Source organism: Falco naumanni, chromosome 1 (genome assembly GCF_017639655.2).
Source record: "Falco naumanni isolate bFalNau1 chromosome 1, bFalNau1.pat, whole genome shotgun sequence".
In the NCBI taxonomy this organism is placed as follows: Eukaryota; Metazoa; Chordata; class Aves; order Falconiformes; family Falconidae; genus Falco; species Falco naumanni.
In genome coordinates, this window is record NC_054054.1 from 108,230,642 (window position 1) to 108,254,927 (window position 24,286).

Consider the following 24,286-nt stretch of genomic DNA (forward strand, 5'->3'; position numbering starts at 1 on the left):
CCTTGCCGATGCAGGGCAATGGCTAGAGCAGGGTGCCATGTGGGAAGTGCCGTATGGCAGCTGTCCAGGCTTGTCACCCCAGTGGGGACCCTGCAGGCACTTCTACTGCTGGTGAAACCTCTTGGGTGCAGCTCCAAAATCAAGGTGCACGTCAGGCAGCTGCCAGCACTGGGCTCTGCCAGGCTGTGGTTCCTCCGGCTCCTGGCGCAGCAGAGCACGGCGCTGCCGCATTGAACCTTGGCTCACTGCTGCTCTTGGCAGTAATGCGATTGTCCAGCCGTCGCTGGCTCCGTGCAGAATGGACCCCAGACACTTGTCCAGGGCTCTGTGCAGACCTGGGGGGTCTCTGGGCATCTGGTCTCCCCTGCTTGCCCCTGTGGGATGTGCTGCTGGCTCTCATGGGTGGGAGAGGGACCAGGGCCCTGGCTGGCTGCTGACACCTCCTCTCTCCCCTCAGCGCTGCTGTACAAACCCATTGACCGCGTGACGCGGAGCACCCTTGTTCTGCACGTGAGTGTGACACCAGTCCCGGGGGTGGGGGGGCTCTGTCTCCATTGCTCCTGGGGACCCGCAGCTGTGGGGAATGCTGCTGGGGGGGTCGCTGCAGGCAGGGCAGTGCCCTCTGGCCACTCACCTCTGCCTGTCCCCTTCCAGGACCTCCTGAAACACACCCCTGCTGACCACCCTGACTACCCGCTGCTCCAGGATGCCCTCCGCATCTCGCAGAACTTCCTCTCCAGCATCAATGAGGACATTGATCCCCGGAGGACAGCGGTCACCACCCCCAAGGGCGAGGTGAGCCAGGGGGGTGGGCAGTGCCTGGGCAGAGGGTGAGGGCTGAGCCCTCTGCCAGCCCCTGGCTGGTGTCTCTACCCTGAAGAGCCCCATGGTGCTGGGCCAGGAGATAGAGGATTTCCTCTAGACGCAGTCCTGGGTGCAAGGTTGGGGCTCTACCTCGTCTTGCTGGCACCCTACTGAGCATATGGGAATCCAAATAGCACCCAGAGGACATGGACCTTCCCATGCTCCTGGTGGCTGAGCCGTGGAGAGGGACAGGAGCATCCATGCCCTTTGGTTTGTTGGCCTTTGCTCCCTGCCCGCTCTCATGCCAGCCCTGGTGCCCCGCAGACCCGGCAGCTTGTCAAGGATGGCTTCTTGGTGGAGCTGTCGGAGGGCTCACGGAAGCTGCGGCACGTTTTCCTCTTCACCGACGTGCTGCTTTGTGCCAAGCTGAAGAAGACAGCAGTGGGGTAAGGAGGGCACTGGGCGTGGGGAGAATGCATCCCAACCTCCCCATCCTCCAGCGGGCTGGGGGATGCTGGGAATGGGGTCAGGCATCGCTCAGTGCCCGTGCCCCGGCTGCAGGAAGCACCAGCAGTATGACTGCAAGTGGTACGTGCCCCTGGCCGACCTGGTGTTCCCCTCGCCGGAGGAATCGGAGCACTGCCCGCAGGTCCACGTCATTCCCGACCATGAGCTGGAGGACATGAAGATGAAGATCTCGGCCATCAAGAGCGAGGTGCAGAAGGAGGTGAGAGGAGGGTGTGGGACCTGCTGCCGGGGTGGGTGCCTTCCCTGGGGTAAGGGTTGGGACACGGGAGCCAGTGGTGCCTGTGAAAGCTCCTGTCTGCTCCCCCCCTGCAGAAAGCCAACAAGGGCCAGAGCCGGGCCATCGAGCGTCTCAAGAAGAAGATGTTTGAGAATGAATTCTGGCTGCTCCTCAACTCGCCTGCCATCCCCTTCCGCATCCACAACCGCAACGGGAAGGTGAGGAGGGTGGGCAGGGGGCCAGGCTCAGCCCTGCCTGCACCCAGCCTGCTGCATCGCCCTCTCTTTTACAGAGCTACCTCTTCCTGCTGTCGTCCGACTACGAGAGGTCTGAGTGGAGGGAAGCCATTCAGAGACTGCAGAAAAAGGGTAAGTTTGGGGCTGCTGAGGCTCTCCTGGGGCTCCTGCCCCCCCAGGGGCCATAAGGAGGTCCCACAGGATTGCAGCCCACTGCTCTCTGGTCCCCATGGCCAGTGCTGGCTGTGTCCCTCTGAAGCTCCTCTCATGTCCTCTCCCAGACCTCCAAGCCTTTGTCCTGAGCTCGGTGGAGCTGCAGGTGCTCACGGGATCCTGCTTCAAGCTACGCACCGTCCACAACATCCCGGTCACCAGCAATAAGGACGGTGAGTATCCACTGGGCTGGCAGGTCCCTTTTTGCCTCTGGATGATGCTGTGATGGTGCTGAGGGGTCCCCTGGCTGGAGCAGGATCCCTGGCTGTGCGGGGGGACAGCTACCCACCAGGTGGCACTGCCGGAGCAGAGTCGGGCTCCCAGGCAGTGCCATCCCAGCTGCAACACAGGGCTGCTTTGGGGGTCTCTCCAGCACCCCCACGGGCTGGGCAGTACCGGGGTGACCCCAGGCTGAGACCCAGCCAGCCCCCCTGGGAACCTCCCCCAGGGCGGTCCAGCAGCAGGAGAGCTCGGGATGTCCGGCAGGGATAATGGGCAGCAGGGGATGCGTGTCCCCTTCCAGACCTTAGGAATAGCTCTCCAGGGGGTTGGGGACATCGGGGTGTCACCGCAGAAACCTAGCTCTCGCTATGGCAAAGGCTGCCTCGGGGATGGCCAGGGCGCAGGAGTCAGCAGCTGAGCCCTGACACAACCTCTGCTCTCCCCGCTGCAGACGACGAGTCCCCCGGGCTATACGGGTTCCTGCACGTCATCGTCCACTCTGCCAAGGGCTTCAAGCAGTCTGCCAGTAAGTGTGGGTGCCCACCCTTGCTTGGAGGGGCCGGTGTGATCAGAGGAGCTGGGGTCCAGCATGTGGACCCGCTCTGCCCACAGTGGTCCCCCAGGAGCCAGTGGGGATGTTCCCGGGGTGCTGAGCGGTGTTTGCTCCCCCAGACCTCTACTGCACGCTGGAGGTGGACTCCTTCGGCTACTTCGTTAGCAAAGCCAAGACCAGGGTTTTCCGGGACACCACCGAGCCACAGTGGAATGAGGTGAGAGTGGGACACAGGGATGGGACTGTGCCCCTCGTCCCCTTCCAGCCGCAGTTTTGAAGCTGCTCTGGGGTGCTGGGGCTGAGCCACCCTCCTTCCGTGCCCAGGAGTTTGAGATCGAGCTGGAGGGCTCCCAGTCCCTGCGCATCCTCTGCTATGAGAAGTGCTACGACAAGACCAAGCTCAACAAGGACAACAACGAAATTGTGGACAAGATCATGGGCAAGGGGCAGATCCAGGTATGGCTGGGGCTTTTGTGCATCTTATCACCTGATGGTAAACTCTTGGGGCCAAGCACCTGGGTGGGAGGGTTGCTCTGGAGTGATGTCTGGGGTGGGATGCCTAGCAGCGTGGGCAGGCAGCTCCGTTTTGGGGAGTGGGGTACAGGGACTGGGGCACCAGGTTGAAGGCGGTGAGGTGGGTGGGCAGTAGGCATGTGGCTGATGGTCCTGGAGCACAGCAGCTGCAGGAGGAGGTGGGACAAAGTGAGAGGGGGTCCTGTGGAGGTGGCAAAGCCAGCAGTCACTCCCCAGATGTGCGTCCAGCCCTTCTGTGCTACAGCCCTGGGGGCTGTGGGGAGGGGGTCGGCACCCGCCCCAGGGAGGGTCTCTGAGCATGCACCCCCTGCCCCTCCCCGCCAGCTGTGGCTGTCCCCTTCTGCCACCATCTGCCTCCCCTGTGCCTCCATCAGCGGCTGTTATGGCAACAGGGGTTTCCAGGGCAACGGCTGAGCTGCCTCTGATTGGTGGTTGCCAGGCAGGGAGGATGGAGGCCTGGGCTGCCCTGAGATGCTCCCAGGTGAGGAGGACTGGGACGATGTGGGGAGGGGGGCAGGCAGCCCCCAGCCCCCACATCCCCCCGGCACCCACCGTGGCCAGGCTGCAGGGAGGCACAGGGCAGTGGGGAGTGGTTCGGGGTGGGGGTACCCCTGTGTTTTCCAGGGGGTGACCCCCTATTCAGCTACCTTCCCTGCTGTGCTGGGGACAGTGTCACGCCTGGGACACAGCTCTCAGCCCAAGGCCACTTCAAAGGGCCTGGCGTGCTGCCCGCTCCGTGGGAAAGTGGCTGAGGGCAGGTCCCAGGGGAGCAGGGAGCAGCATGGAAATGCTGCTGGGAAGGGGACACTGCGGGGGGGACAGCACCGCACCGGGCGTGCAGGATGGGAGCGGGGGCTCAGCTTTGTCAGCGGCTTGTTCGTACCTGAAATCACCCATCTGTTGTGCTCTCCCCTGGGAAACGGCGGTGTGGGGGTGGCACTGGGCCAAGCGGGAGGGCTGGGGCAAGGAAGGGGCTCCAAGCCCCGAGGGGATCAGTCCAGCTGTGCTTTCGGAAATAGCCCGGGTCAACAAACATGAGTCACGCTGGGAGATGCAGGGGTCGGGACGGGGACAGCACAGCTCGTCCCCGCCGTGTGAAAGTTGTGGAGGAAAAAAGAGAAAGAAGCCCTGGGGCTGCTTATCCCAAGGAGGTCCTGGCTGGACGGAGTGGTGTGAGGGTTAAGGCTGTCCTGCCGTCACCCAGAGCCACAGCTCGGCCCCTGGCCTGGGAGTGGGTGGATGGTGGGGCAGGGATGGGGCAGCACAGCTCCAGGCAGCGCTGCTTGTGGGGCTGTGGGTTGCCAAGCCCCAGCGCTTGCCCAGGCCCCTTGCCTGCTGCCCTGAGCTGTTGGGGCATAGATGCCGCCCTGGATGGTCCTTACCCTGACTGGTCCCTGGGCTCATCATGAGTTGCTGCTGGTTCCACTTAGCAGCAGGAGCAGGAGATATGGACCACACGGGCATCAGCAGCTTGGCAAAGGCCTGTGGTGTGTGTGGGGGTGCCAGGATGGCCAAACTGCCCCTGCAGCCAGTGCTGTGCCCACTGCCCAGCTCTAATCTGATGGCCCAGGCACGTGCGTCAGCCACAAAAGCAGCTTAACAGCATCACAGCCTGGCGGGAGTGGGTCAGCATGCGAGGGGGATGCTACAGCCCCTCTGCGGGGAGCAGCGGGGGCCTCACGAGGCTGCGGAGGTGCCACAGGTGGGAGTCATGTCCTGCCAGCACAGAGGACGTAGGTGGGTCCGTGGAGGGGCTGGGGTTGGCACCAGTCTCCTCTCGAGCATCCTGGCAATGAGTCCCGAGGGGTCTGCACCGTGGTGAGCATCAGACACCTACCCCAAGCCCCGTCCCCATGGCTGGTGGAGGGTGGGTACCCTGTGCTTTGTGGGTCCAGCCATGCCATTGACCGCTTGGTGGCTCAGCTGTGGCTGCTGGTTGGCATTAACCCTGTTTTGTTGTTGTTAACCCCATTTTGCGTGCACTTCCCAGGCTGGGACATGCTGTGAGTAAGTAGATATACCATGTCCCTGTGGGGAGAACATGGTACAGAGGGGGCTTATGTCCCCGTGGGGGGCTCAGTCCTGCTCTGAGCTGTCGCAGTCACTCCCAGCAGCTGGGTTGTGTCCACTTGGCAGGGGTGTCTGGTGCTGTGACAGGGTGGCAGACAGGTACTGTGTGTGGGCAGAGCAGGCTACAAGCACTTGTGCCCACATTGCAGAGGGGAGAGGCTGGGTCTGGCCCCCTTGCCCTGGGGCAGGCAAGGAGACAGGCAGCGGGTGCATGAAGGGGGTCTCGGGTTGATGAGGCAGGATGGAGCAGCCCCTGTTTGATGCGTAGGGGGTATGTGGCTGTTGAAGTAGAGCCTGTGTTGTCATGGGCATGGTGCCTGCTGTACCCACAGGGAATAGCTGCCCATCTGTCTGTCCCCCTCTCTGGGCTGGCGGAGGCTCTAGAAGGGGTGACTTGTAGTGCTGGGGCTCCCCAGACCTGCAGGAATCCATAGGGTGATGCATGTGGACTCAGGGGGCTTCTGAGGGTTGGACTGGGGGGCAGTGGAAGTCCTCCCCAAGCCTGCACCTCGCCATGTCCCTGCCTGTCAGGAGGAGCAGCAGGCAGGGACCCTTCCAGGGCTGGGGCGAGGGGCAAAGCCCTGCCTGCACCCCATCCCCCTGCCCGGCAGCCCTGCCCCACCGCATCCCCCCCGGCAGCGGGGCTGAAGGGCATGAGAGGGCACAGGGGGGTCCCCACCAGTCCCTAGGCCTGACAGGAGACCCCAGAAGTCCCATCCCCTTGCCCCTCGTTGAGCGTGGGAGAGCCAGCCTGGCTCCTCCGCGGACCCGGGGATGCTGCGGCCAACAGTGACGATGCCTCCCGGGGCGCGGAACGGATGATGGGTGACAGTGGCTAAGGGCGGTGGGGAGCCCGGGCAGCCCCTCCAGCCTTCCCCAGCGGTGGCAGGCGGCAGGGCGAGAGTTAAACGCGTGGGGGCCGCCGGGGGGGGGGCTGCCTTTGAGTCACTTCCTCGCAGAGGGAGGGAGGGAGGCTTTTGGGGCTGCCGAGCTGCCTCTCCGCCTGGCTCACACCCTGAAGATGAGCCCTGGCCGCTGGCCTCTCCGCCGCCCTAGCCGGGCTCCCCTGGCTGGTCCCTGCCACCCCGGCCACCGCTGACCCCCCGCCCAGGGATGCAGGTGCTGTGCTGAGCCAGCCCGGGCCAGCCTCGCCTCCAGCCGAAGGGGTCACCGCGCTGATGGAGGTGCTGGTGCAGCCGGACGGCAGCCCCAGCCCTGCGGGCGAGCGGCCGGAGCACGGCGTGGAGGAGCCCGAGGGCAAGCGGCCCCCCAACACGGGCGCCCGCCTCTGGGGCAGGGTGCGCAGCAAGCTGCTCCGCCAGAAGGTACCTCTCGGGGTGCAGGGGGGGACACGGCTGGCGGGGATGGTGGTGGGCACCGAATGGTCTCTGGCACAGTTTTGCAATGTCGCTGGCCTCTGCTGAACGTGGTGGCTGTGGCTTTTGCCGGGGGGCGGGGGGAGGGCTGTGATGTGGGGGGCTGTGTTACTTGTGGGGAGAGGGTTGTGGGGTATGTGCACGGAGCAGGAAGGCTGCTTGGGTGCTTTGGGAGCTCTCAGAAGCAGTTAGTGGCCTGTGGGGTGTTCGTTTTCCTCCTTCCCTCTCCTGTTGTGGGGCTGGGGGGCACCGAGCTGGTTGCACTTGGGGGTCCTGTAGAGAGAGGGCAGGGACCCCCCTGCCTGGCCCCAGGGTGCACCCAGGAGGCAGCGATGCTTGCAGGCTGGCCGGGGCTGGGCTTTGGGGTGTCTGTGTACCCTCTCTTGCTTGCTTTTCAACCCCCCGCCCCAGGTCCCCCCCAGGCTTCCCCCAGCTCGCAGCCGTGTCGCAGCCACATCAGCCAGTGCTGCCCATGTCTGCGGGAGGACGGAGGGCAGGGGTGGGCAGCAGAGGTGACAAGGGAGGGGGCACAGCACCGTTGCAGGCTGTCCCAAAGCCCCTGCGATCTCACGGCTGGAGTGGGGGGGCTCTGGGGGTTTCCCTCCGTGGGGTTCCCCTGGGTGGGGGGCTGCTGGCTCAGGGCTCAGCTGCGACTGTGGGCAGGAGCTGCCTGGGCCTGGGGGGGTCCGGTTTGGTGGTGGTGGGGGGCTGGGGTTCAGTTCACTCAGCGGTGGGGCTGGGGTTCGGTTTGCTCGGCGGTGGAAGTGGGGTTTGCTCAGCCGTGGCTGGGGTTTGGTTCGCTCGGCGGCGGGGCTGGGGTTCGCTCGGCGGCGGGGCTGGGGTTCGGTTCGCTCGGCGGCGGGGCTGGGGGTCGGTTCGCTTGGCGGCGGGGCTGGGGTTTACTTGGTGGCGGGGCTGGGGTTCGGTTCGCTCGGCGGCGGGGCTGGGGGTCGGTTCGCTCGGCGGCGGGGCTGGGGGTCGGTTCGCTTGGCGGCGGGGCTGGGGGTTACTTGGTGGCGGGGCTGGGGTTCGGTTCGCTCGGCGGCGGGGCTGGGGGTCGGTTCGCTCGGCGGCGGGGCTGGGGGTCGGTTCGCTTGGCGGCGGGGCTGGGGTTCACTCGGCGGCGGGGCTGGGGTTCGGTTCGCTCGGCGGCGGGGCTGGGGTTCGGTTCGCTCGGCGGCGGGGCTGCCTGTGACGCAGCGGCATTAACCTCGATTCTGTGCCGCCACCACTGCTCCTGCAGAGGGGATTAAGGGGCAGTGAGGGCTGTGCGGGGAGGCTGCTCAGCGGCTGCTGCTGGCTGTTGCTGGGGCAAAACATGAGGGGGTTTCACTTCCCAGCCCCCACGTGTTCCCAGCGCGGCCGCCAGCTTCCCTGCCTGCTGCCAGCTGGGACGCGCTGGGGCTGCAGGAGCTGGATGTGGCCCCAGCAGGTCTGTGCTAGGTCCTGGCATGCTGTGGGTGCCTGCTGCTTCTCAGGTCACTCTCAGCTGTGTATTGCTGATTTTTTGGGGGGGCTGTGCTTTGCTGCCGGCAGCATTTGCTGTTGTGGGGGCTGCTCTGCCCCCATGGCATGGAGTAGCTCAGGGGCTGCCTGTTCCCTGGGGGCTGGCATGGAGGTCTGGTGGGGGCAGCTGGTCGCTGGAGCCAGGGTGGCCACCAGAGGCCAGGCTGGGGTGTCCGTGGGTGCCACGCTGACGGGAAGCAACCCTGGTTGTAGCAGCTCCCCCGGGATCCTGCTCCCCAGGGCCGTGGTGATGGCCTCACTGGCTGAGTCACCAGTTTGCTCCTGATCAGGCTGATGGCTGAGTGATCTCATGGGCGTGAGGCACAAGGAAGGGACATGTCCGGCCTGGCAGCCCCTGCCCTGCCACAGCATCCCGATGCTCAGGGCCCTGGAGACCCTCCATGAGGGTCTGGAGCCATCCCAGCTCCTCACCTGGAGCCCTGGGGACCCAGCACTGCTGGGGTCTGTTTCAGCTGCCGCTATCTGCACAGGAGTTGTACCCACAGCCTGGAGGTGTCTTGAGGACAAAATCCAAGGATGTGGCCTCATCCCCTCAAGTCCACAGTCATCCTGTGCACAAGACAAGCTGCAGGCAGGGGCTGCAGGGGGGAAGCGCAGCAGGACTGGGGGGTCCCTCTGCCACCGGAGCCTCCCCAGGACGCACTTGCCTGCCATGCTGCTGCCTTGTCCTCTGCAACCTGCGGCCCTGTCCTACAAGCAAATACCTTTGGATAATTTGGGAAAACAGGCTGATGGCACATCCTTGTGGCCCCGAGCAGGGGGTGTTGGATGAGAGTGGCACTGCAGGGATGCTCTGGGCATGGACACCACCTGAGACACGGGAGGGAGCAGCCCGGAGAGGTGCTGGTGACCTGGCTGGGCAGTTTCCCCAGGCACAGGCTGGTGTTTGAAGCCAGCCAATCTGCCAAAGAGGAGCTGACATCAGGGACAGCAGCATGTCACTTGTGCCATCCTGCACAGCACTGACACAGAGGCTGTTCCCCGGAGCTCCCAGGCTGGCAGTTCTCCACCTGCCCAGGACATCCCCGTGTTGTGCTGGAGCAAGGCAGCTCCCTTTGGAGGAGAAGGAGATGGTGGTGGTAGCAGAGATGGGGTGTTTGCCAGTGCTGCGTGGGCAGGAGCAGCCTCTGGCTCTGTGGGTGGATGCTCCCGTCTGTTGTCCCACGCCTGGAGACGAAGCATCAGCTGTGGCTTTGCTTCCTGTGGGGAGCGGGCAGCGTGGCGGTGGGTGCCCGTGGGCAGGGCTGGAGGAGCGCTGGGGATAGGTCACAGTTGGTGCCGCACAGGTCACAGGCACACAGGGACCTGCTCCAGCTGCAAGGGAGCTCGTGCTGGTGGTACCAGCTGAAGTAGCCCAGATTCGGGGCTGTGCTGGCTGCAGTGGGGAGTTGTATGGGGACAGTTCTGCCTGACTGGGGGCTAATGGCTGCGGGGAGGTGGCATGCTCGTGGTAAGGTCCATGGCGCTGGCAGCAGCCAACCTGGCTTTTATTAAAGCTTTCTTCAGAGCCCTGCCCTGCTAAAGCCCTTCCAGATGTGAGCTGCCAGGGCCATTGGAGCCAAGGGGACCTGGGGGACGGGGATGGGGAAGGCATATGCGGTGGATGCAATTAAACACGCACGGCAGAGCAGGGAGGCCCACAGCTCCCGACCCAGCTGGGGGGGTGAAGGGCTTCGCTGCCGCTGCCTGGGGCTCGCAGGGTTGGATGCTGCCGTGAGAAGGACGGTGCTGTGCAGGGAAAAGGGCTGAAAACCCAACAGGACAGGCGGTGTTGAGTTGGCGTTGGCCATGGTGGGTGCATGACAGCGTCACAGGGGGATCCGGCACTGAGGGGGGAAGACGGGGGAGTTGGAGCCGCAGGGCTGAGATTGGCGGCAGCCTTGTGATCCTGGTGTACAAACGTGCTGCAGGGCCCCACGGGAGCCCAGGGCAGCTGCAGCCTTCCTCCTCCTCCTCCCGCTCCCCCCCGCTGCCGTTCCCAGCAGCCGCAGGGCTGGCGGGGAGGAGGTGGCGTGGCGCTCGCTGGGCTCTCCCGTGTGCCGAGCTGGAGTGCCAGGGAGGACTCCATGTCCCGAGCCATTCCGGGGCTGTGCTGGAGACCACAGCGTTTCCCGCGGCACCGCGGCCACTGAGGAGCTGCTCGGGCTCACGGTGGCACTGTGCTGGCCATGGGGCAATGCCACAGTGCTGGGTCTGCGCCGAGAGCCAGGGCAGCCTGAGCCTGTCCTCGGGAGCGTGGGGGCTTCTGTGCAAGAATAGACATGAGGGACCCCACAGTCCTCTCCATCATGACATGCAGTGGCTTCACGGGGAGCCAGAGGCTGGAGCTGGGGAATGGCAGCTCCGTGGTGGGAGCAGTGACTCTGGACATCTTTGCATTCGCTTGGAGCATCTTCCAACCCAGCAGCTGTAGGAAACTCCTGTGTCCTTCAGGGGTGACCCCACATCCTTGGCACAAGCCTGGCAGCTGCATGCGTGTGGCCCTGGGAGCCCCCCCCACCCCCCACCAGCTCCCACATCCCATCCCCTTCCCCAAGGGGACATTAGTGCCGGGCTCTGCCGCACTGCCCGCCCGCCCTGTGTATTACAAGGATCGATGGGGCCAGATCGATACCACCAGCTGGGGACTGAAAAGCCCCAAAAGGCAACTGCACCCTCCTCTGCTCAGCCCTGGGGCCCAGCGCCCACCACGGCGTGTGCCGGGGCCTTGGGAATGCCAGCACCTCGCCGTGGTGGCTGGGCGCTGGAGAAGCGTCACCGAGTCCCCTGCTAGCCCCTAAGCCAGAAATAGCAGAGCCCGTCATTCCCAGGGGTTATAAATAGCCTTGGCTATGGGGAGATGTTGTTTTTCTGCATGGAAAACGCTGCCCTAGTTCTGTTTCATCAATCTGCCACCAGAAATAGTCCTATTTCTTAGAAATTTCTTGCTGCTCGGGTGTGGGTTAAAAGCACTGCCTCGCAGGGGGTCGGGGCGGGCAGGGTGGGCAGGCTGAGCCCACCTGGCTTTGGGGCACGGCCAGAGGGACCTCAGAGCTTCCCCTCTCCATCCTCCTGCCCTGGGCAGCACAGTGCCAGGGAAGCACGTCCCGTGCCCCACACCATCTGTGGGTCGGGGGCTTTGGGGGCTGCCGGGCTGGGCAGCAGTGGGACTGGCATGGGGCTGCATCTCTGTGGAGCTCATGCACCGTCTCTCCTTGCAGCTGGACCCACAGGCTGTGCAGACCAAGAATTGGCACATGGATGTGATTGAGATGAACGGGGTAAGCGGGGTTGCGGGGACCCACAGCCCCTCACTTTAACGGCAGCCCTTTCCCTGGAGCTGTGCCGTGCCTTCATGCCATGTGGAGGTGACGGGCCGGGGCCGGGCTGCTGGGACTCACCCCGTCTCCTGCAGATCAAGGTGGAGTTCTCCATGAAGTTCACGAGCAGAGACATGAGCCTGAAGAGGACCCCATCCAAAAAGCAGACCGGCGTCTTTGGGGTCAAAATCAGCGTCGTGACAAAGTACATGCAGGGCCGGGGGAGGCTGTTCTGCTCTGATCCCATTGGGTGGGGGGGTTGCACCGTGTCCCCTTCTCCGTCCTTGCACCATGTCCCCTTGCTCCCAGCAGAGCTTAGCTTTTGCTTTCTGCTGGGGACTTGCCCGTTCTTTCGCCAGTCCCATCCTTCCCACCTGGCATGCCCATCCTGCCCCTGGCCCAGGGTCTGTCGGGCTGGGCTGGCCGCTGGGGGGTCCCCTGGGAATCTTTGCTCACAGCTCTGCTTTCCGAGCCAGGCGCGAGCGCTCCAAGGTGCCTTACATCGTGCGCCAGTGCATCGAGGAGGTGGAGAAGAGGGGCATCGAAGAGGTCGGCATCTACAGGATCTCTGGTGTAGCCACTGACATCCAGGCATTGAAAGCTGTCTTTGATGCAAGTGAGTGACCTGGGGGGTGGCCACCCTTCGAGTCCTGTTCCCCTAGGAGAGTTCACAGGCACTGAGACCCCCCGGGTCCCCTGCCCTGCAAGCCCAGGGTCTGGTTATTGTACTGCATGTGTGCAAAACGTGCTGGTGTGCCCAGGAAGGGGCTGGGGGTGAGGAGGAGGGTGTAGCTGGGGAAGCAAATGCCCAGAGGTCCCAGCCTTGTTTGTGCTTTGGTGTCTCTGAGCTGCTGCCGCGCCTGGCTGGCTCCTGGGAGACACTGAGTCAGGCCAGCATTGCAAATGGATTTGCAAATTATTCCACGTCCCGTTGCCTGGCCAGGCAGGAACCGCTCGGCTCTTCCCAGCTCCAGCCTGGCTAAACAGGGCTGTGGACCCAGCGGTGCTCCCTGCCCTCCGGCCAGCAGTCTGCCGGGATAGCTGGGGTGATGAGGGGCGTTGAGATCCAGAGGGGAAGGAGGCACAGGAGGCGTCACATGTGGATGCTCTCTGGACAGATAACAAGGACATCTTGGTCATGCTGAGTGACATGGACATCAATGCCATTGCCGGCACGCTGAAGCTGTACTTCCGCGAGCTGCCCGAGCCCCTCCTCACTGACAGACTCTACCCCGCCTTCATGGAGGGGATCGGTAAGAGCTTGGAGATGGGGAGGGGGTCGGTGCCCAAGCGTGTCTCTGTTTGACATTGCCTCCTCTGGGATGGGAGACTCCCAAGGGTCCTTCCCAGTTTGGCCCACTTGGTCCTGGCTGTCCTTGCTGGCTCTAGGGCAGCTTGGGGCTTGTGGGGCTGCCCCCCAGGGTGCTGCAGAGCCCTGCAGGGCAGAGCCAGCCGCTGTGCACTGGCTGTCGGGAGGCATGTGGCCGTGGTGGGTCCTGCTGCTGCACGGGATGTCACCAGCTCCTGTCATGAGCCCTCTCCCTCCTTGTCTTCAGCCCTCTCGGATCCTGCTGCCAAGGAGAACTGCATGATGCACCTTCTCCGCTCGCTGCCTGACCCCAACCTCATCACCTTCCTCTTCCTGCTGGAGCACTTGAAAAGGTAACGGCTGGGTTCACGGCTCCCGGGGGAGCTGTCAGGGCAGGCGGGAGCTGTGGGACTGGTCTGTCTCGCCGCTTGGCCTTGGGCATGGGACGTGAGCGGAGCTGGAGCCGTGGTCTGATTCCTGTGGTGCCTGTGCGGCTGTGGGCTGATCCTGAACTGGAGGCAGATGATGCTGTGCTGGTGCAGAGCAGGGCTGCGGGTAGCAGCTGGGGCCAGCAGCTTGGTGTGGGGCAGGTGGCAGAGTGGCCCTTTGCTCTCCCAGCCCCTCCAAGAGGGTGCAGCCCCAGGTGTGTCCCAGCTTCCCTGTCTCCTGGGCTCCCTGAGGTCCTGGCCAGGCTGCAGCCTGTTCAGGCTGGGACCCAGCACGCCATGAGTCCCTTTGGCTGATGTTGGTGTTGGCTTCCCATGGCTGCTCTCTACGAGTCCCATAGGATGCTGGAGGGAACCTGGAGCCACTCTGCCCCACAGAGCAGCCTGCTGTAGCCCAGGGCCACCGGCCACAGTGCCAGCGGGACCGTGCAGCGCACGGCTGTCGGTGCAGGGCAGCTCTGCAGGGAGCAAACGTCCTCTGGCAAGGTGCAACTCCTGGCTGCCACAGCCCGCATGCAGCTGGTTGGGCAAGCGCTCCACAGGGAGCAGCTGGCCTCGGCACAGGACAGGGAGTCAAGCGGGAACCGTGCAGTGTCCCTCTTAGCAGGAAAACAGTGCTGTGGCCCTTCCCACCAGGCCAGCCCCGGCAAAGCCAGGGCAGTAATCCCAGTAACGTGTCTGCAGCAGGTGGCCAAGACCCAGAGACCGCCAGCTCTGTGGCATGTCCCAGAGCTGCAGGTGATGCCCTGTGTTGCTTGTCCTGGGGCCAGCGCAGCAACGCGTGGCTTGCCAGGCTGTACCTTGGCCCCAACGAAGCCCATCTGAACCCCAAGGGGCTGGGCAGTTCTGGGGCTCGCTGGGGGCCTGAAGCCCCTGGAGGGCAGGGGGCTGGGCAGGGCGGTGGTGTAGCACATGGCGCCTGGCCAGAGCTGGCCATGAGTTTAGGGCTAGAGGCTCACGGCTCATGTTACTTGCATCACAAATATATTTTTTTTTCCCCTCTGGTTTGGCTAAAACCAAACAGAAAAAGTGATTGATGCTGGGGGGTGGGGAAAGAAAAATCCATTTCCATCCTGAGAACCGGGCACAGCCAGTTCCCACATCTGCTCCCCTGGCCAGAGCTCAATGGCGCAGGCTGTGCCGGGGAGCACGGCTGCCTCCTAACATGGCAATGTTGTGGCCCTGGTTCCCTCCACGCAGGCTGGCTGGGGTCCCAGGGGGTCGGCGGGCTCGGGGGAGCTGGGGGGAGCTCCCCGTACCCTGCGGGGGCTTGGGAAAGGTGGGGGCCCCACAGCACATAAGCGAGCAAGGGCTTGGTCGCTGCCACATCACACCCAGGGCTCCCGGCCAGGCCCAGCGGCTCAGCAGAGGCCGGGAAGGGGGCAGAGCTCCCTGCCCTGCACCTGGGTTTGCCGGGGGCCATGAAGGGCAGTGGCGAGGCGGAGGTGCCCCGCTGGGTTTTTGGGAGAAGGGAGGCCAGCGCTTGTCCCCCCACATCGCCCTGTGGTTGCCCCGCTCTGGGAGAGCAGCGCTGGGGGCTCACACTCCCTCTCTCCCCGTACCCCGGCAGGGTAGCTGAAAAGGAGCCTATCAACAAAATGTCTCTCCACAACCTGGCCACGGTCTTTGGGCCGACACTGCTGAGACCTTCAGAGGGGGAGAGCAAGGGACACCTCACGCTGGCCTCCGACATCTGGTCCCACGATGTGATGGCCCAGGTAAGAGCTGTGCTGGCAGCGCGGGGCCGCAGCCCACACCAGCACCCCTGGGGTGGGGAGCAGGGGGGTTTACCTGCCTCCCTGGGTGGATCTGTCACTCTCTGCTGGATGTGGCTCCACAGGGACAAGCTGGGAGGTGGCAGCTCTGCCCCTTTCTGGCCTAACGCCCCCCATTTGCCTGCTACAGGTCCAGGTCCTTCTCTACTACTTGCAGCATCCTCCCATCTCCTTCACTGAGCTGAAACGCAACACACTTTACTTCTCCACGGACGTGTAGCCTGCAGGGAGAAGGCACCAGCTGCAAACACTCCCAGCTCCCTGCTGGGGAACACGGACTGGATCACAGCCCCCCAGGGAGACCGGCCTGGACCCAGGACGGTGCTGCCCACAGCTCCTGTACAATCGTGTACCTGTGGCCCGGTCCCACCCCAGGCGCCGTGCCTCTCTGTAAAGTAGTCGTGTCTTATGTACCTTCTTGTGTTCAAGAATTGTTTTTATGTATATTTGTTCAACGGAAGAGGTAGTGACTGACAAGGGCTGCGGACGCAGGCTTCCTCCTTGGCTCATTTTCTCCTGGACTCCTTTGTGCCGGCTCACTCCTACCAGGCACCCCTTGTCTCGCCCAGCTCGAAGCCTGCAGCGTCCCACGAGTGCCTGTTTCGCTGCCCAGCTCCCTGCCCCATGCCTGCATGTGCAGCACTGGCTCGCTCCAGAGGCTGGGAGCTTGTGGGCTTCCCTCCCTGGTGACGGTGATGACCAGCTCTGCTTTGGCTTGCTGCCTGCGCAAGTGTTGGACCCTGTGCCTGGATCCCGCTCTGGCCCGAGCAAACCTGCGACCGTGAGAGCAGAGGAACGGGGTGCTGCTTCCTCCTCGTCACGTCTCTTCTGGATGCTTTCAGGCCAGTCCTCTCTACAGCCCTTATCCTGTGCTTTGCCTGTGCGCGTGTAGCGTGACGGTTACGTCCCTCGCTGTATCTCGCCTCCAAGTAGCGTTTTGGGGTAACCCATCACACAGAGCTGGAGCGAGGGGTGCTATGCTGGTCTCCATCCGTGGCAGGCTTGAGGGACAGCCAGCTGGGCAGATCTGCTGCTTCTGCCAGGGGCTGACCCCAGATCTGTGCTCTGGCACCAATGGGGTCCCATCAGGGCGTGTGGATCCCACAATTTCCCCAACAAGCCCTAGCAGTGCGGGGAATGGGGTCCCTGCCATTTCCTTACACCAGTATCTCTGCCGTAGCAAGGCGTGCATGCCCCTGCCAGCCCAGCACTGCCGCAAGGATTGCCGACGCTGGCTGCACCCTGCGGCAGAGCTTGCCAGGGCACCAGCGTTCCTGCCATGGCCACGGGAACGGAGAGCTTTTTGTCTCCCTCCTTGGCCTTCCCCAAAGGCAGCGCATGGTCCTGCCTCAGCGCCAGCCAGGTTGCTGGAGGCAAGTGCTCTGTGGCAGCTGGATAGTCACCCAGCCTGGAAACCAGTGCGGAGGGGTGGGAGGAGTAAAGCCTTTGTGGCCCTCGCTACCAAAGGCAGAAGTGCTTCACTTTCTTTCTCACAAAGCAGCTGCTGCTGGGCTAGCCATGCCCAGCCAGCTCAGGGCTGTTGTAGTTAGTGGCTCCAGTTCTTGACTCCCCAGAGCTGATGGCTGGAGTCGTCACACCACATCCCAAGGCAGGATGGCTGCATACCTGTGCTCGCTGCCAGGCTGTGCTCCAGCTGCCCGAGTGCCTGGCTCCCAGTATGTCCCCCACCTTCCCACACTCACAGGTAGGTGCAGTTACCTGTTGGGACACAAAACCTTTCGCTCTGTGAGCCGAGTCTTGTGTTCTCCTGGGAAAAGCCCCCCCCTCCCCGATTGTGTTGGCCCTGTGCTCTCCTGTGCCAAATGGAGATGGATGACAAGTGACCAAGCGTATCCCTGCTCACAGTGGCGTTGCCTTTACCCTCCTGACTAACAGACTGTTCCAGGTAGAGCCCAGCCGCCTGCCACTGAGGCACCAGGTATGTCCTGAGCCCACCTCCCTGGGGAAGGCAGCACCTGCCGGCCCTGCACCAGCAAAGCAACTAAAGGAGGGGAGGTCTGTCAGTCCCCCTCCGAAGGGCTCACACTCCAGACCCTGCTCCTCTTGACTACCAGCTAAACAGAAGGGAAACAGCATTGCAGAAAATAACCAGGCGTCTGTCTTGGCCCTGGACCCAGTAAGGAGGCCGAGTTTTAGATCTGACTGCACAATGGATCCCTGTGTGTGTCTGATTTGTTACATGTGTCCAAGTCTCTGTCCATGATACTGTCATTCCAGATGGAGACTCTGTACAGCCAAATTCCTGCCCCCCCCGCCCCCCACGACAGTGGCTGGAGGCCTGGTCCACACAGGCCCGGCACAACGGGCTGCGGCCGTCCCCATTGACTGGCTTTTGCTTGTCCCTACAGGAAGAAAAAGAGGGGGGGGTGGACTCTTGCAGCTACAGGTAGAATAGAACTGTTAATTAATATTTGACTTTCAAAAGTTGTTAAGGATATATTTTTGTTTGTGTTCTGTTTCAATTTCTGTAGATTATGAACTTTAAATCGCTGTAAAACATGTGAGGAGAAAAAAAAATGTTAATAAAAATGCAAAGCCCCAACATTTGCACAAAAGGAGCCCTGTAGTGTTGCTGTTTGCACTAACTGATCACCTTGGCATCACAGCTGCTTCTCTTTCTGTCGTGGAAATCTTGCTAGCTGCACTTTAAGCCAGTGGTATAAGCACAGGCATTGTGCCAGGCAATCTTTTAAGAGACATCTTATGGTTTGGGCTACATCCTTGCATTTCAGTACATTCTGGAGGGAAAAAAACCTGGACAGTCTGGAGCCAGCCTGTTTAATCAGCCCAGAATTACTCAAGCTTAAAATTCAGCTGACTTGCACAGCTTCTGGCCTGAGGATACTGAACAGGCACAGCGAGGGACATCAGGCGATCTGGAAACCTCATCTGATAGATCACATGGTGCTGTCTCCCCACTTCTTCCCATGTGGGAACGGGAGACGATATGCCTCCGAACCGACCGCTGACCACTGTACCAGCCAAACCACCCTGCTAGTGTTGCTCTTCCAGGTAAGCAAGGTCTGTCACCATTCTGGGATGTCAAACTGTGGATGCAAAGGAGAGGAAGAGGGTGAGAGAACCCCTATCAGGTGTCTGCACTGAACCAGAAATCCCACTGCCTCAGAAAGATGAGGGTGGGTGTTTGCCCTTATGAAGTGGTTCAATGAAAGTTACAATCAACCTAAAGTATCCTGAGTAGAAAACTTACCCCCTGAGGTCTGAGAACAGAGCTTGGTTAGAAATGCGAGAGGGCTAATTTTAATGCAAATCAAAAAGGGAGCAACTCCTTGAGCTAATGAACAGATGTTTTGACTTCAGTACCAAAGTTAATGCAGAAAAAACACTTCACGTCCCCCAGTGTAGCACTGGAGTGCTCAAAGGTGGTACAGGGACGTGATGGGAAACAGACTGTGCTAAGCGAAGCCCAGTTGTCTTAACAGTGTTTTACTCTTACGACTCTGCTTTCTAGTCTCACTATCAAACTGCTGGAACTAATAGTGTGAGCCTGTGGCAGTTAAAGCAGTAGCAAGATTATTGGTACTCCCACAGAGAGGTTAAATCAGGCTAGCCAAGCGGCTACAGAGGATTATACTTCTGCAGCAACCTCTTTTTTTCCCCTTAAACTGTTTTGTTCATCTGCCAGTAACCACACGGTTCTAAGGCTAAAGATTCCTTTTTGCTTTTCCCTTTAAGACATGGTATAGAAAGCTGGCTCTCATCTCTGTACTTGAAATAAGACAAGTTGTACAGATGGTGGTTTGTCTTCAGCTGGTATTTTAAGAAAAGCCTGGAACAAACTTATTTCTCCACAGGGTCTTACCTCTCCCCAACAGAGTAGCAAGCTGCAAACTGGTAACTGTTAAAACACTTGCAGCACATTCAAATACACGGTAACCTAAATCACTGAGTTTCTTTTTGAAGATTGTCCTCTGGCCTCTTTTGATGCTAGCAACAGACTTAATCAAAATCAGACACAAAGGATCGAAAAAGCTCCAGGTCCAGGCTTGTTTCCTGGAAACTGAGAGTCAGCTGATCCGTCCTGGAGATACTGCTCACTGTGCCTGGCTCCATCCTCGCATACTCCCGCAAGTCTGCCTGAAGCAGCATGCCGGGGCTCAGAGCCAGAGTATTGTTAGTCATTCGGGAAAAGTGGCCAACACCATCCAGCTTGCACTGATCAGGACTCCAAAGGCAGTAGAAAGGTAAGCCTGATGGTTCTTCTGCTGTGATGCAGCAGTGTTGGAACAAAAGGGAAACTTGCTCCCACAGGATCCTGCTGTTACCGTAGATAGTAATCAATTGCAGCGGAGAAAGCGGCAAATCCACCACAGCCGATGACCCCTGCCTTCAAACCAGCTGCAATGCAATAAGAGTGGGAAAGAATGAGACAAAATAGGAAAGATATTTTTCTTCCCAGTAACTAGCATACTCTTACACCTGCAGGAACCTGGCAGTCCGCTACCAGGGAACACTGGCACTACCACTGCCCAGGGTGAGGGGGGCAACCTGGCACACACTGGACTGAAAAGTACCACAGCTGGACTAGCATGGCACACTGGCTGGGCACTGCATCGCTAGGTCTCCCTGCAAGGGACAGAAAAGAAAACACCAGTGGCCACTGCTGACTTCAGTGTGCTCTGATCTGAGCACTGCAAGATGCTTTGCTGTTGGACTAGGGAGGGATAGCAAGAGCAGCTACTGCTTTGAAAGCTCTAAGAGGGTTAGGTCCAGGACAGACACAACTTGACAAGCTCAATTAGAAGCACTTTCAAGAGCCCTTTCTTTTCTTTTCTGCTCTGTGGACAGTTTTTTTTCTTAAGAAGAAGTGAGAGAAGTTTGATATTTCTCATGTGCAGAGCAGATCTCTTCTTACTTGGGGCTTTCTCCAGATGTTGTTAGCACTCAAGGCTTCCCAAAGTCCCCACTTGTGCCTGCTGGACTAAAATCCCAGTGCTCCAGCTCTTTTACAGCTGAATAGAATTGTCTGTTTGAATTGATACATGAGGAAGGAGGAAAGCATTTTACACAGTGTGTAAATTAACAGTTACTGCCAGTGAAATAGTATATATAAGTAGAGCTCTGTTAACGCAAGTGCTGTAGTTTCAGAGAGTTGCTCAGTATGTATTTTTGGCTCCCTCCCCACAACACCATAGAAGAGTGTGGATAGCTAACACCATTTCCTGATTTTTCTTTCAAGTCAGTTCTGTTAATTTCCCTCCAATCTCACTGTCCTGTATGACCAAGCCTTTCCTACCCACACATATCTTTCAAGCTGACAGGAAAGCAATAGCAAGAACAGTTCTGCGAGTCTGGAGTGCACTCTCATATTGATGTCACCATAACCCCGTGCAAAGAGATTTGTAGCATGTGTTCCATTAAAAACACCACATGCTGCGTAACCAAATTAAGAGTCTTATCACAGAAATAGCTCATAGCAGGCACTACCAACCTCTGAAGCCAATTGCTCCTCCTGTGATGCAGCCACTAATAACACTATTCTTCCAGTCCGACTTTCCACGATACTATGGAATTAAAAATCAGAGTCAACAAGTAAATACAGAATAAACACTCAGTATTTGTACTAATACCAAAAAAGACTGAATGATCTTCCAGCCCCTTCTCAGCTGAGGATGTTTTTCCCTCTATTCTCAGCAGATGGCCCCCTGCACTCTCAAACATGAGACTTGAAGGGCCAGGAGAAGAGGAAGGAACAGGTCACCGGGAGAGGCAAGACAAATCCATATGGTGCAATGCAGTGTTACGGCAAAGATTCTTAGGTGAGCCCATACAGCCCCCAAAACACAGCACTGTGCACTAGCACCACCTCAGAGATTATAAAGGCACTGTAACTAAATCAGTGCAACACCAAGCCTGGTTCTCAGCACGGACGGGAGCCACAGCACCCTGCTGACAAAGATGTACTATATTTCTATAGCCAGAGCATGCTGTTTTTTCACCAGTGCAGAGAACTCCTTGTTCTGCTCCATTGTGCAAGCAGAAACACTCTTCTCCTAGATGAGTTAAGAAATAATAGTGTCTTTCAATTAAAAGGCAGTACTCAAATTCGTAACAGGCTAATTTTCCTATTTAAGAAAATGAATGGTAGATTTACTACTAAGCTGCACAAGGTCACTTCTTGCTGTAGGGGCAAGATGAAAACAGGCCTGTTACTTAAGAACTTCCATCAAAGGATCCCTTTCTGCGTATGGAATTCTTAAAGGCTCAAATTACCATGTTGCAACTCACAGTTTGATGTTTTAAAGTAGCAACAAGTACTTGTACCTGGGGTTTTAAAAATGCCTATACTTGGCAATACATTCAGGACTTGAACCAAGAAGGACTTTGCTATTGCATACACCTCTGCTCATCGTGTTGGCAACCAGCAGGTCTGAAGACAAGTGTCTCAAAGCTGAAAAGCTTTGATGGCCAAGAGACAGAACAAACTATTCCTCTGCCCATTTATAAAGGGCATATACGTGCTTATTTGGATCTAGTAAAAGAGATTATTAAGTATACAAGAAAACATTTCTTAATGCCTAAGAAGTTATTACTCACAGATTCTACCACACATTCAGTGCAGGAGAACATGGCACCCACAATGGCAAAGTTCTTTGCATAGGATATGCCTCGCTGCCCCATATCTTTGAGGACCTCTTTTGCAGTTGGTGTGCGATAGGGATCCTTGGGATCAAACCCAACGTTAGTGTCAATGCCAGCTGTGAAGACACCAAATGCACCTCCCAGAACAAATCCTGTAAAAGACAAAGAGTATACAATGAACCTTGGCTGGATTTGAGCAGCACGTTCCCCACAGCCACCAGAACACCTCTGCTCCCACTGTCTGTCAGTGCTGCCACACGGAAGGGCCCGCACGACGGTCCGTCTCTTGGTATCACAGACGCTGTTGGTGACACCGTCCTCACTGACAGCCTGTGCTGTGCTGTGCTGAGGAAAGGCTGGGAGCACCTCTGCCTTTGCAAGGCAGGCAGAGATCCCGCTCTGCAACCTGGGCCAGACGCTGAAAGAGGCTCAGAGGCAGGAAAATTAAACCCGGGGGTCCCTGTGCTGCAGCCGCTTCTCCATCTACCCCTTTCCCGACGCCACAGGACCCTCCCACCCCCCGCTCCCTAACGGCCTCCACTGCCGGCTGCCCCGCCCCCGCTTCCCCTCAGCGCCCGGACCCTCCAGCCTCCCCCGGCTCCCTCAGCCGCCCCCGCCGCACCTCCCACGCAGGCCAGCGCCGCCTTGAAGGCGCAGCTCTCCATGGCCCGCTCCACCATCTTCTGCTCCTCGCTCTTGGGCGGGCTGGGGATGCCGCCGAGGGCAGCCGGGTCCCAGGCGCGGGGCCGCCGCTGCTCGCCCACCAGGTGCTGCAGCAGCAGGCTGTACTGCAGCGGCGGCGGGGGAGGCTCCGGGCCGCCCGCAGCGGAGGACGGCGGCACCGCCGCCATGACTGGGCCTCACACACCCGCCGCCCGGCCGGCCCCGCGGCGCGGCCCACTCGAGGCGCCGGTAACGCGGGTCCCAGTAGCCGCGGGGTCTCACGGGAGCTGTAGTCCCACTGAGCGGCGGCGCCCGCCGCGCTGCGCCTCGCTGTGACTACATATTCCGGCGTGCCCCGCGGCAGCGCCTCACAGAGAACTACAACTCCCGGCAGACTCCGCGCGGCGGGGAGCGGGCACGGCGTCTCACGGGATTGGCAGTTCCCGGGGCGGCGGGGGACTACATTTCCCGGCGCGCTGCGCGCCAGCCCCCTGGCGGCCGGTGCCTCCGCTGCAGGTGAGGTGAGGGCTCCGGCTGCTGGAGCATCTTCGAGAGCGGCGGCGGCGGCAGCAGGTGAGCGGGGCTCGGGCTCCGGTTGCGGTGGGGCAGGCCGGCGGTCTCGCCCGGGGCAGCCCCAGGCTGGCTGAGAACTGAGGTGCCGCAGTGCGGGAGCGGGTCCCGTGCCCTGGCTGAGGTGCTGGGCGGGGGCGGGAAGCTCTGAGGTACCGCGGCGTTCGCGCCGTCCCCCCGCCGTTCGCCCCCTGACTGACTTCTGGCGGCGCCGCTGTCTGGGGGCAACAGGTCCCGCGGTGGGGCGGGCGGTTGCAGCCCCTCCCGCGCATTCGCTCCGGCGGGCGGGACGCGGGCAGCCCCCCGGTGAAGGCGGCGGGTCCCGGCGGAGCCCGGGGTGGGCGCCGAAGCCGTTGCCGGGGCCCGGGGCCCGCGGAGGGGGCTCGGCGCTGCGGTTCACCTGAGGCGCCGCCGGCCGCACCGGCGGGCGGGAGCCCGGGCAGGCGGCGGTTTCCCTCCGCAGCCGCCAAGCGCCCGCTGAGGTGAGCTGAGGCGGCTGGCGGCCCCTCGGCCGGAGGGCTCCGCGCCTGAGCTCTGGAAAGGTGTCTCCGCTCTCCCAGGTTTTCCACAGGCTCGGTGAAAACGCCAGAGCATCGGGCCACCGCGGGTAGCCTTTCTGAGGAAACCCCGGCAGCCTCCGCTGTAAAGCGGTAATTTGGCTTCAGGACTTCGGTATCTCAAAAGGGCTTAGAGAATAATCAAGATTTGCCTCACCATCGCAAAATTCAAACTTAGGTCATGTCAAATCATATGGAAACCTTGGCTCTTGGAAGCTTGTCCTGTTAGGTAGCGAGGTGGGAAATGTTGTGTTTGGTGGTGTTTTGGTAAATAAGGTGCTGTGCGCATTAAAAATCTGTGTGATTTGTTCGTGTTGCATTTTGCTGAGCCTGTTTTACTTTCTTGTTCTTGTGGATGAGAACATGTGTTCAGATCAGAACAAGTGAAGATAGGTATGTCTTAAACATAGCTTTCTTGACTTCTTTGTGGATGTTTTTCTATTTGAATTACAAAAGTTACTGACAGGTTTTTAAACCCCTGAGTGATAGCTGTGATAGTTTCAATGGAATGCTTCAAAGTAGTGTATCTAAATAAAAAGAATTATTAAATCTTTTAAATAGTTTTCAGTTAAAGAATGCATTTAAGTCTGAAACATTCTGGACACTCTGAAACGCAACTCATTAGGGATCCCAGAGTAATAAATTTTCTTTCTTTTTGTTATCCGTTGCACTTTGACTTATGTCTTCGTTTAGGACTGGATAGCTAGGTTCAAATAACGATTTAACTTGATGGTTTTACCGCTTCAAATATTTCATTATATCA

General features: G+C 60.0%; 2 protein-coding genes across 5 annotated transcripts in view; one reads left to right on the plus strand and one right to left on the minus strand.

Moving 5' to 3' along the window:
• ABR (ABR activator of RhoGEF and GTPase) overlaps positions 1-17,688 on the plus strand; it is a 41,577-nt gene extending 23,889 nt beyond the window's left edge. For 3 of the 4 annotated variants that reach the window (XM_040616990.1, XM_040617000.1, XM_040617008.1), the window contains 17 exons: positions 458-510; positions 655-795; positions 1,129-1,250; positions 1,366-1,531; positions 1,645-1,767; positions 1,842-1,917; positions 2,067-2,171; positions 2,672-2,746; positions 2,893-2,990; positions 3,098-3,229; positions 11,481-11,540; positions 11,675-11,784; positions 12,056-12,195; positions 12,698-12,832; positions 13,136-13,241; positions 14,905-15,052; positions 15,240-17,688. In XM_040616990.1, the coding sequence (XP_040472924.1) occupies positions 458-510; positions 655-795; positions 1,129-1,250; positions 1,366-1,531; positions 1,645-1,767; positions 1,842-1,917; positions 2,067-2,171; positions 2,672-2,746; positions 2,893-2,990; positions 3,098-3,229; positions 11,481-11,540; positions 11,675-11,784; positions 12,056-12,195; positions 12,698-12,832; positions 13,136-13,241; positions 14,905-15,052; positions 15,240-15,329 (1,880 nt within the window). In that variant the 3' untranslated portion in view covers positions 15,330-17,688. Of the gene's footprint in view, positions 1-457; positions 511-654; positions 796-1,128; positions 1,251-1,365; positions 1,532-1,644; positions 1,768-1,841; positions 1,918-2,066; positions 2,172-2,671; positions 2,747-2,892; positions 2,991-3,097; positions 3,230-6,324; positions 6,703-11,480; positions 11,541-11,674; positions 11,785-12,055; positions 12,196-12,697; positions 12,833-13,135; positions 13,242-14,904; positions 15,053-15,239 lie in introns of those variants that run through there. The other variant, XM_040617014.1, reaches the window with a different exon arrangement.
• Positions 17,689-18,886: 1,198 nt separating this feature from the next.
• On the minus strand, positions 18,887-22,645 carry TIMM22 (translocase of inner mitochondrial membrane 22). Its single transcript, XM_040617026.1, has 4 exons — positions 22,356-22,645; positions 21,689-21,885; positions 20,583-20,655; positions 18,887-19,489 (listed from the first exon to the last, which is right to left on the minus strand). Exons 1-4 carry the CDS (start codon positions 22,582-22,584, stop codon positions 19,413-19,415), a joined length of 576 nt encoding a protein of 191 aa, XP_040472960.1. The 5' UTR covers positions 22,585-22,645; the 3' UTR covers positions 18,887-19,412.
• Between the last annotated feature and the right edge of the window lie 1,641 nt (positions 22,646-24,286).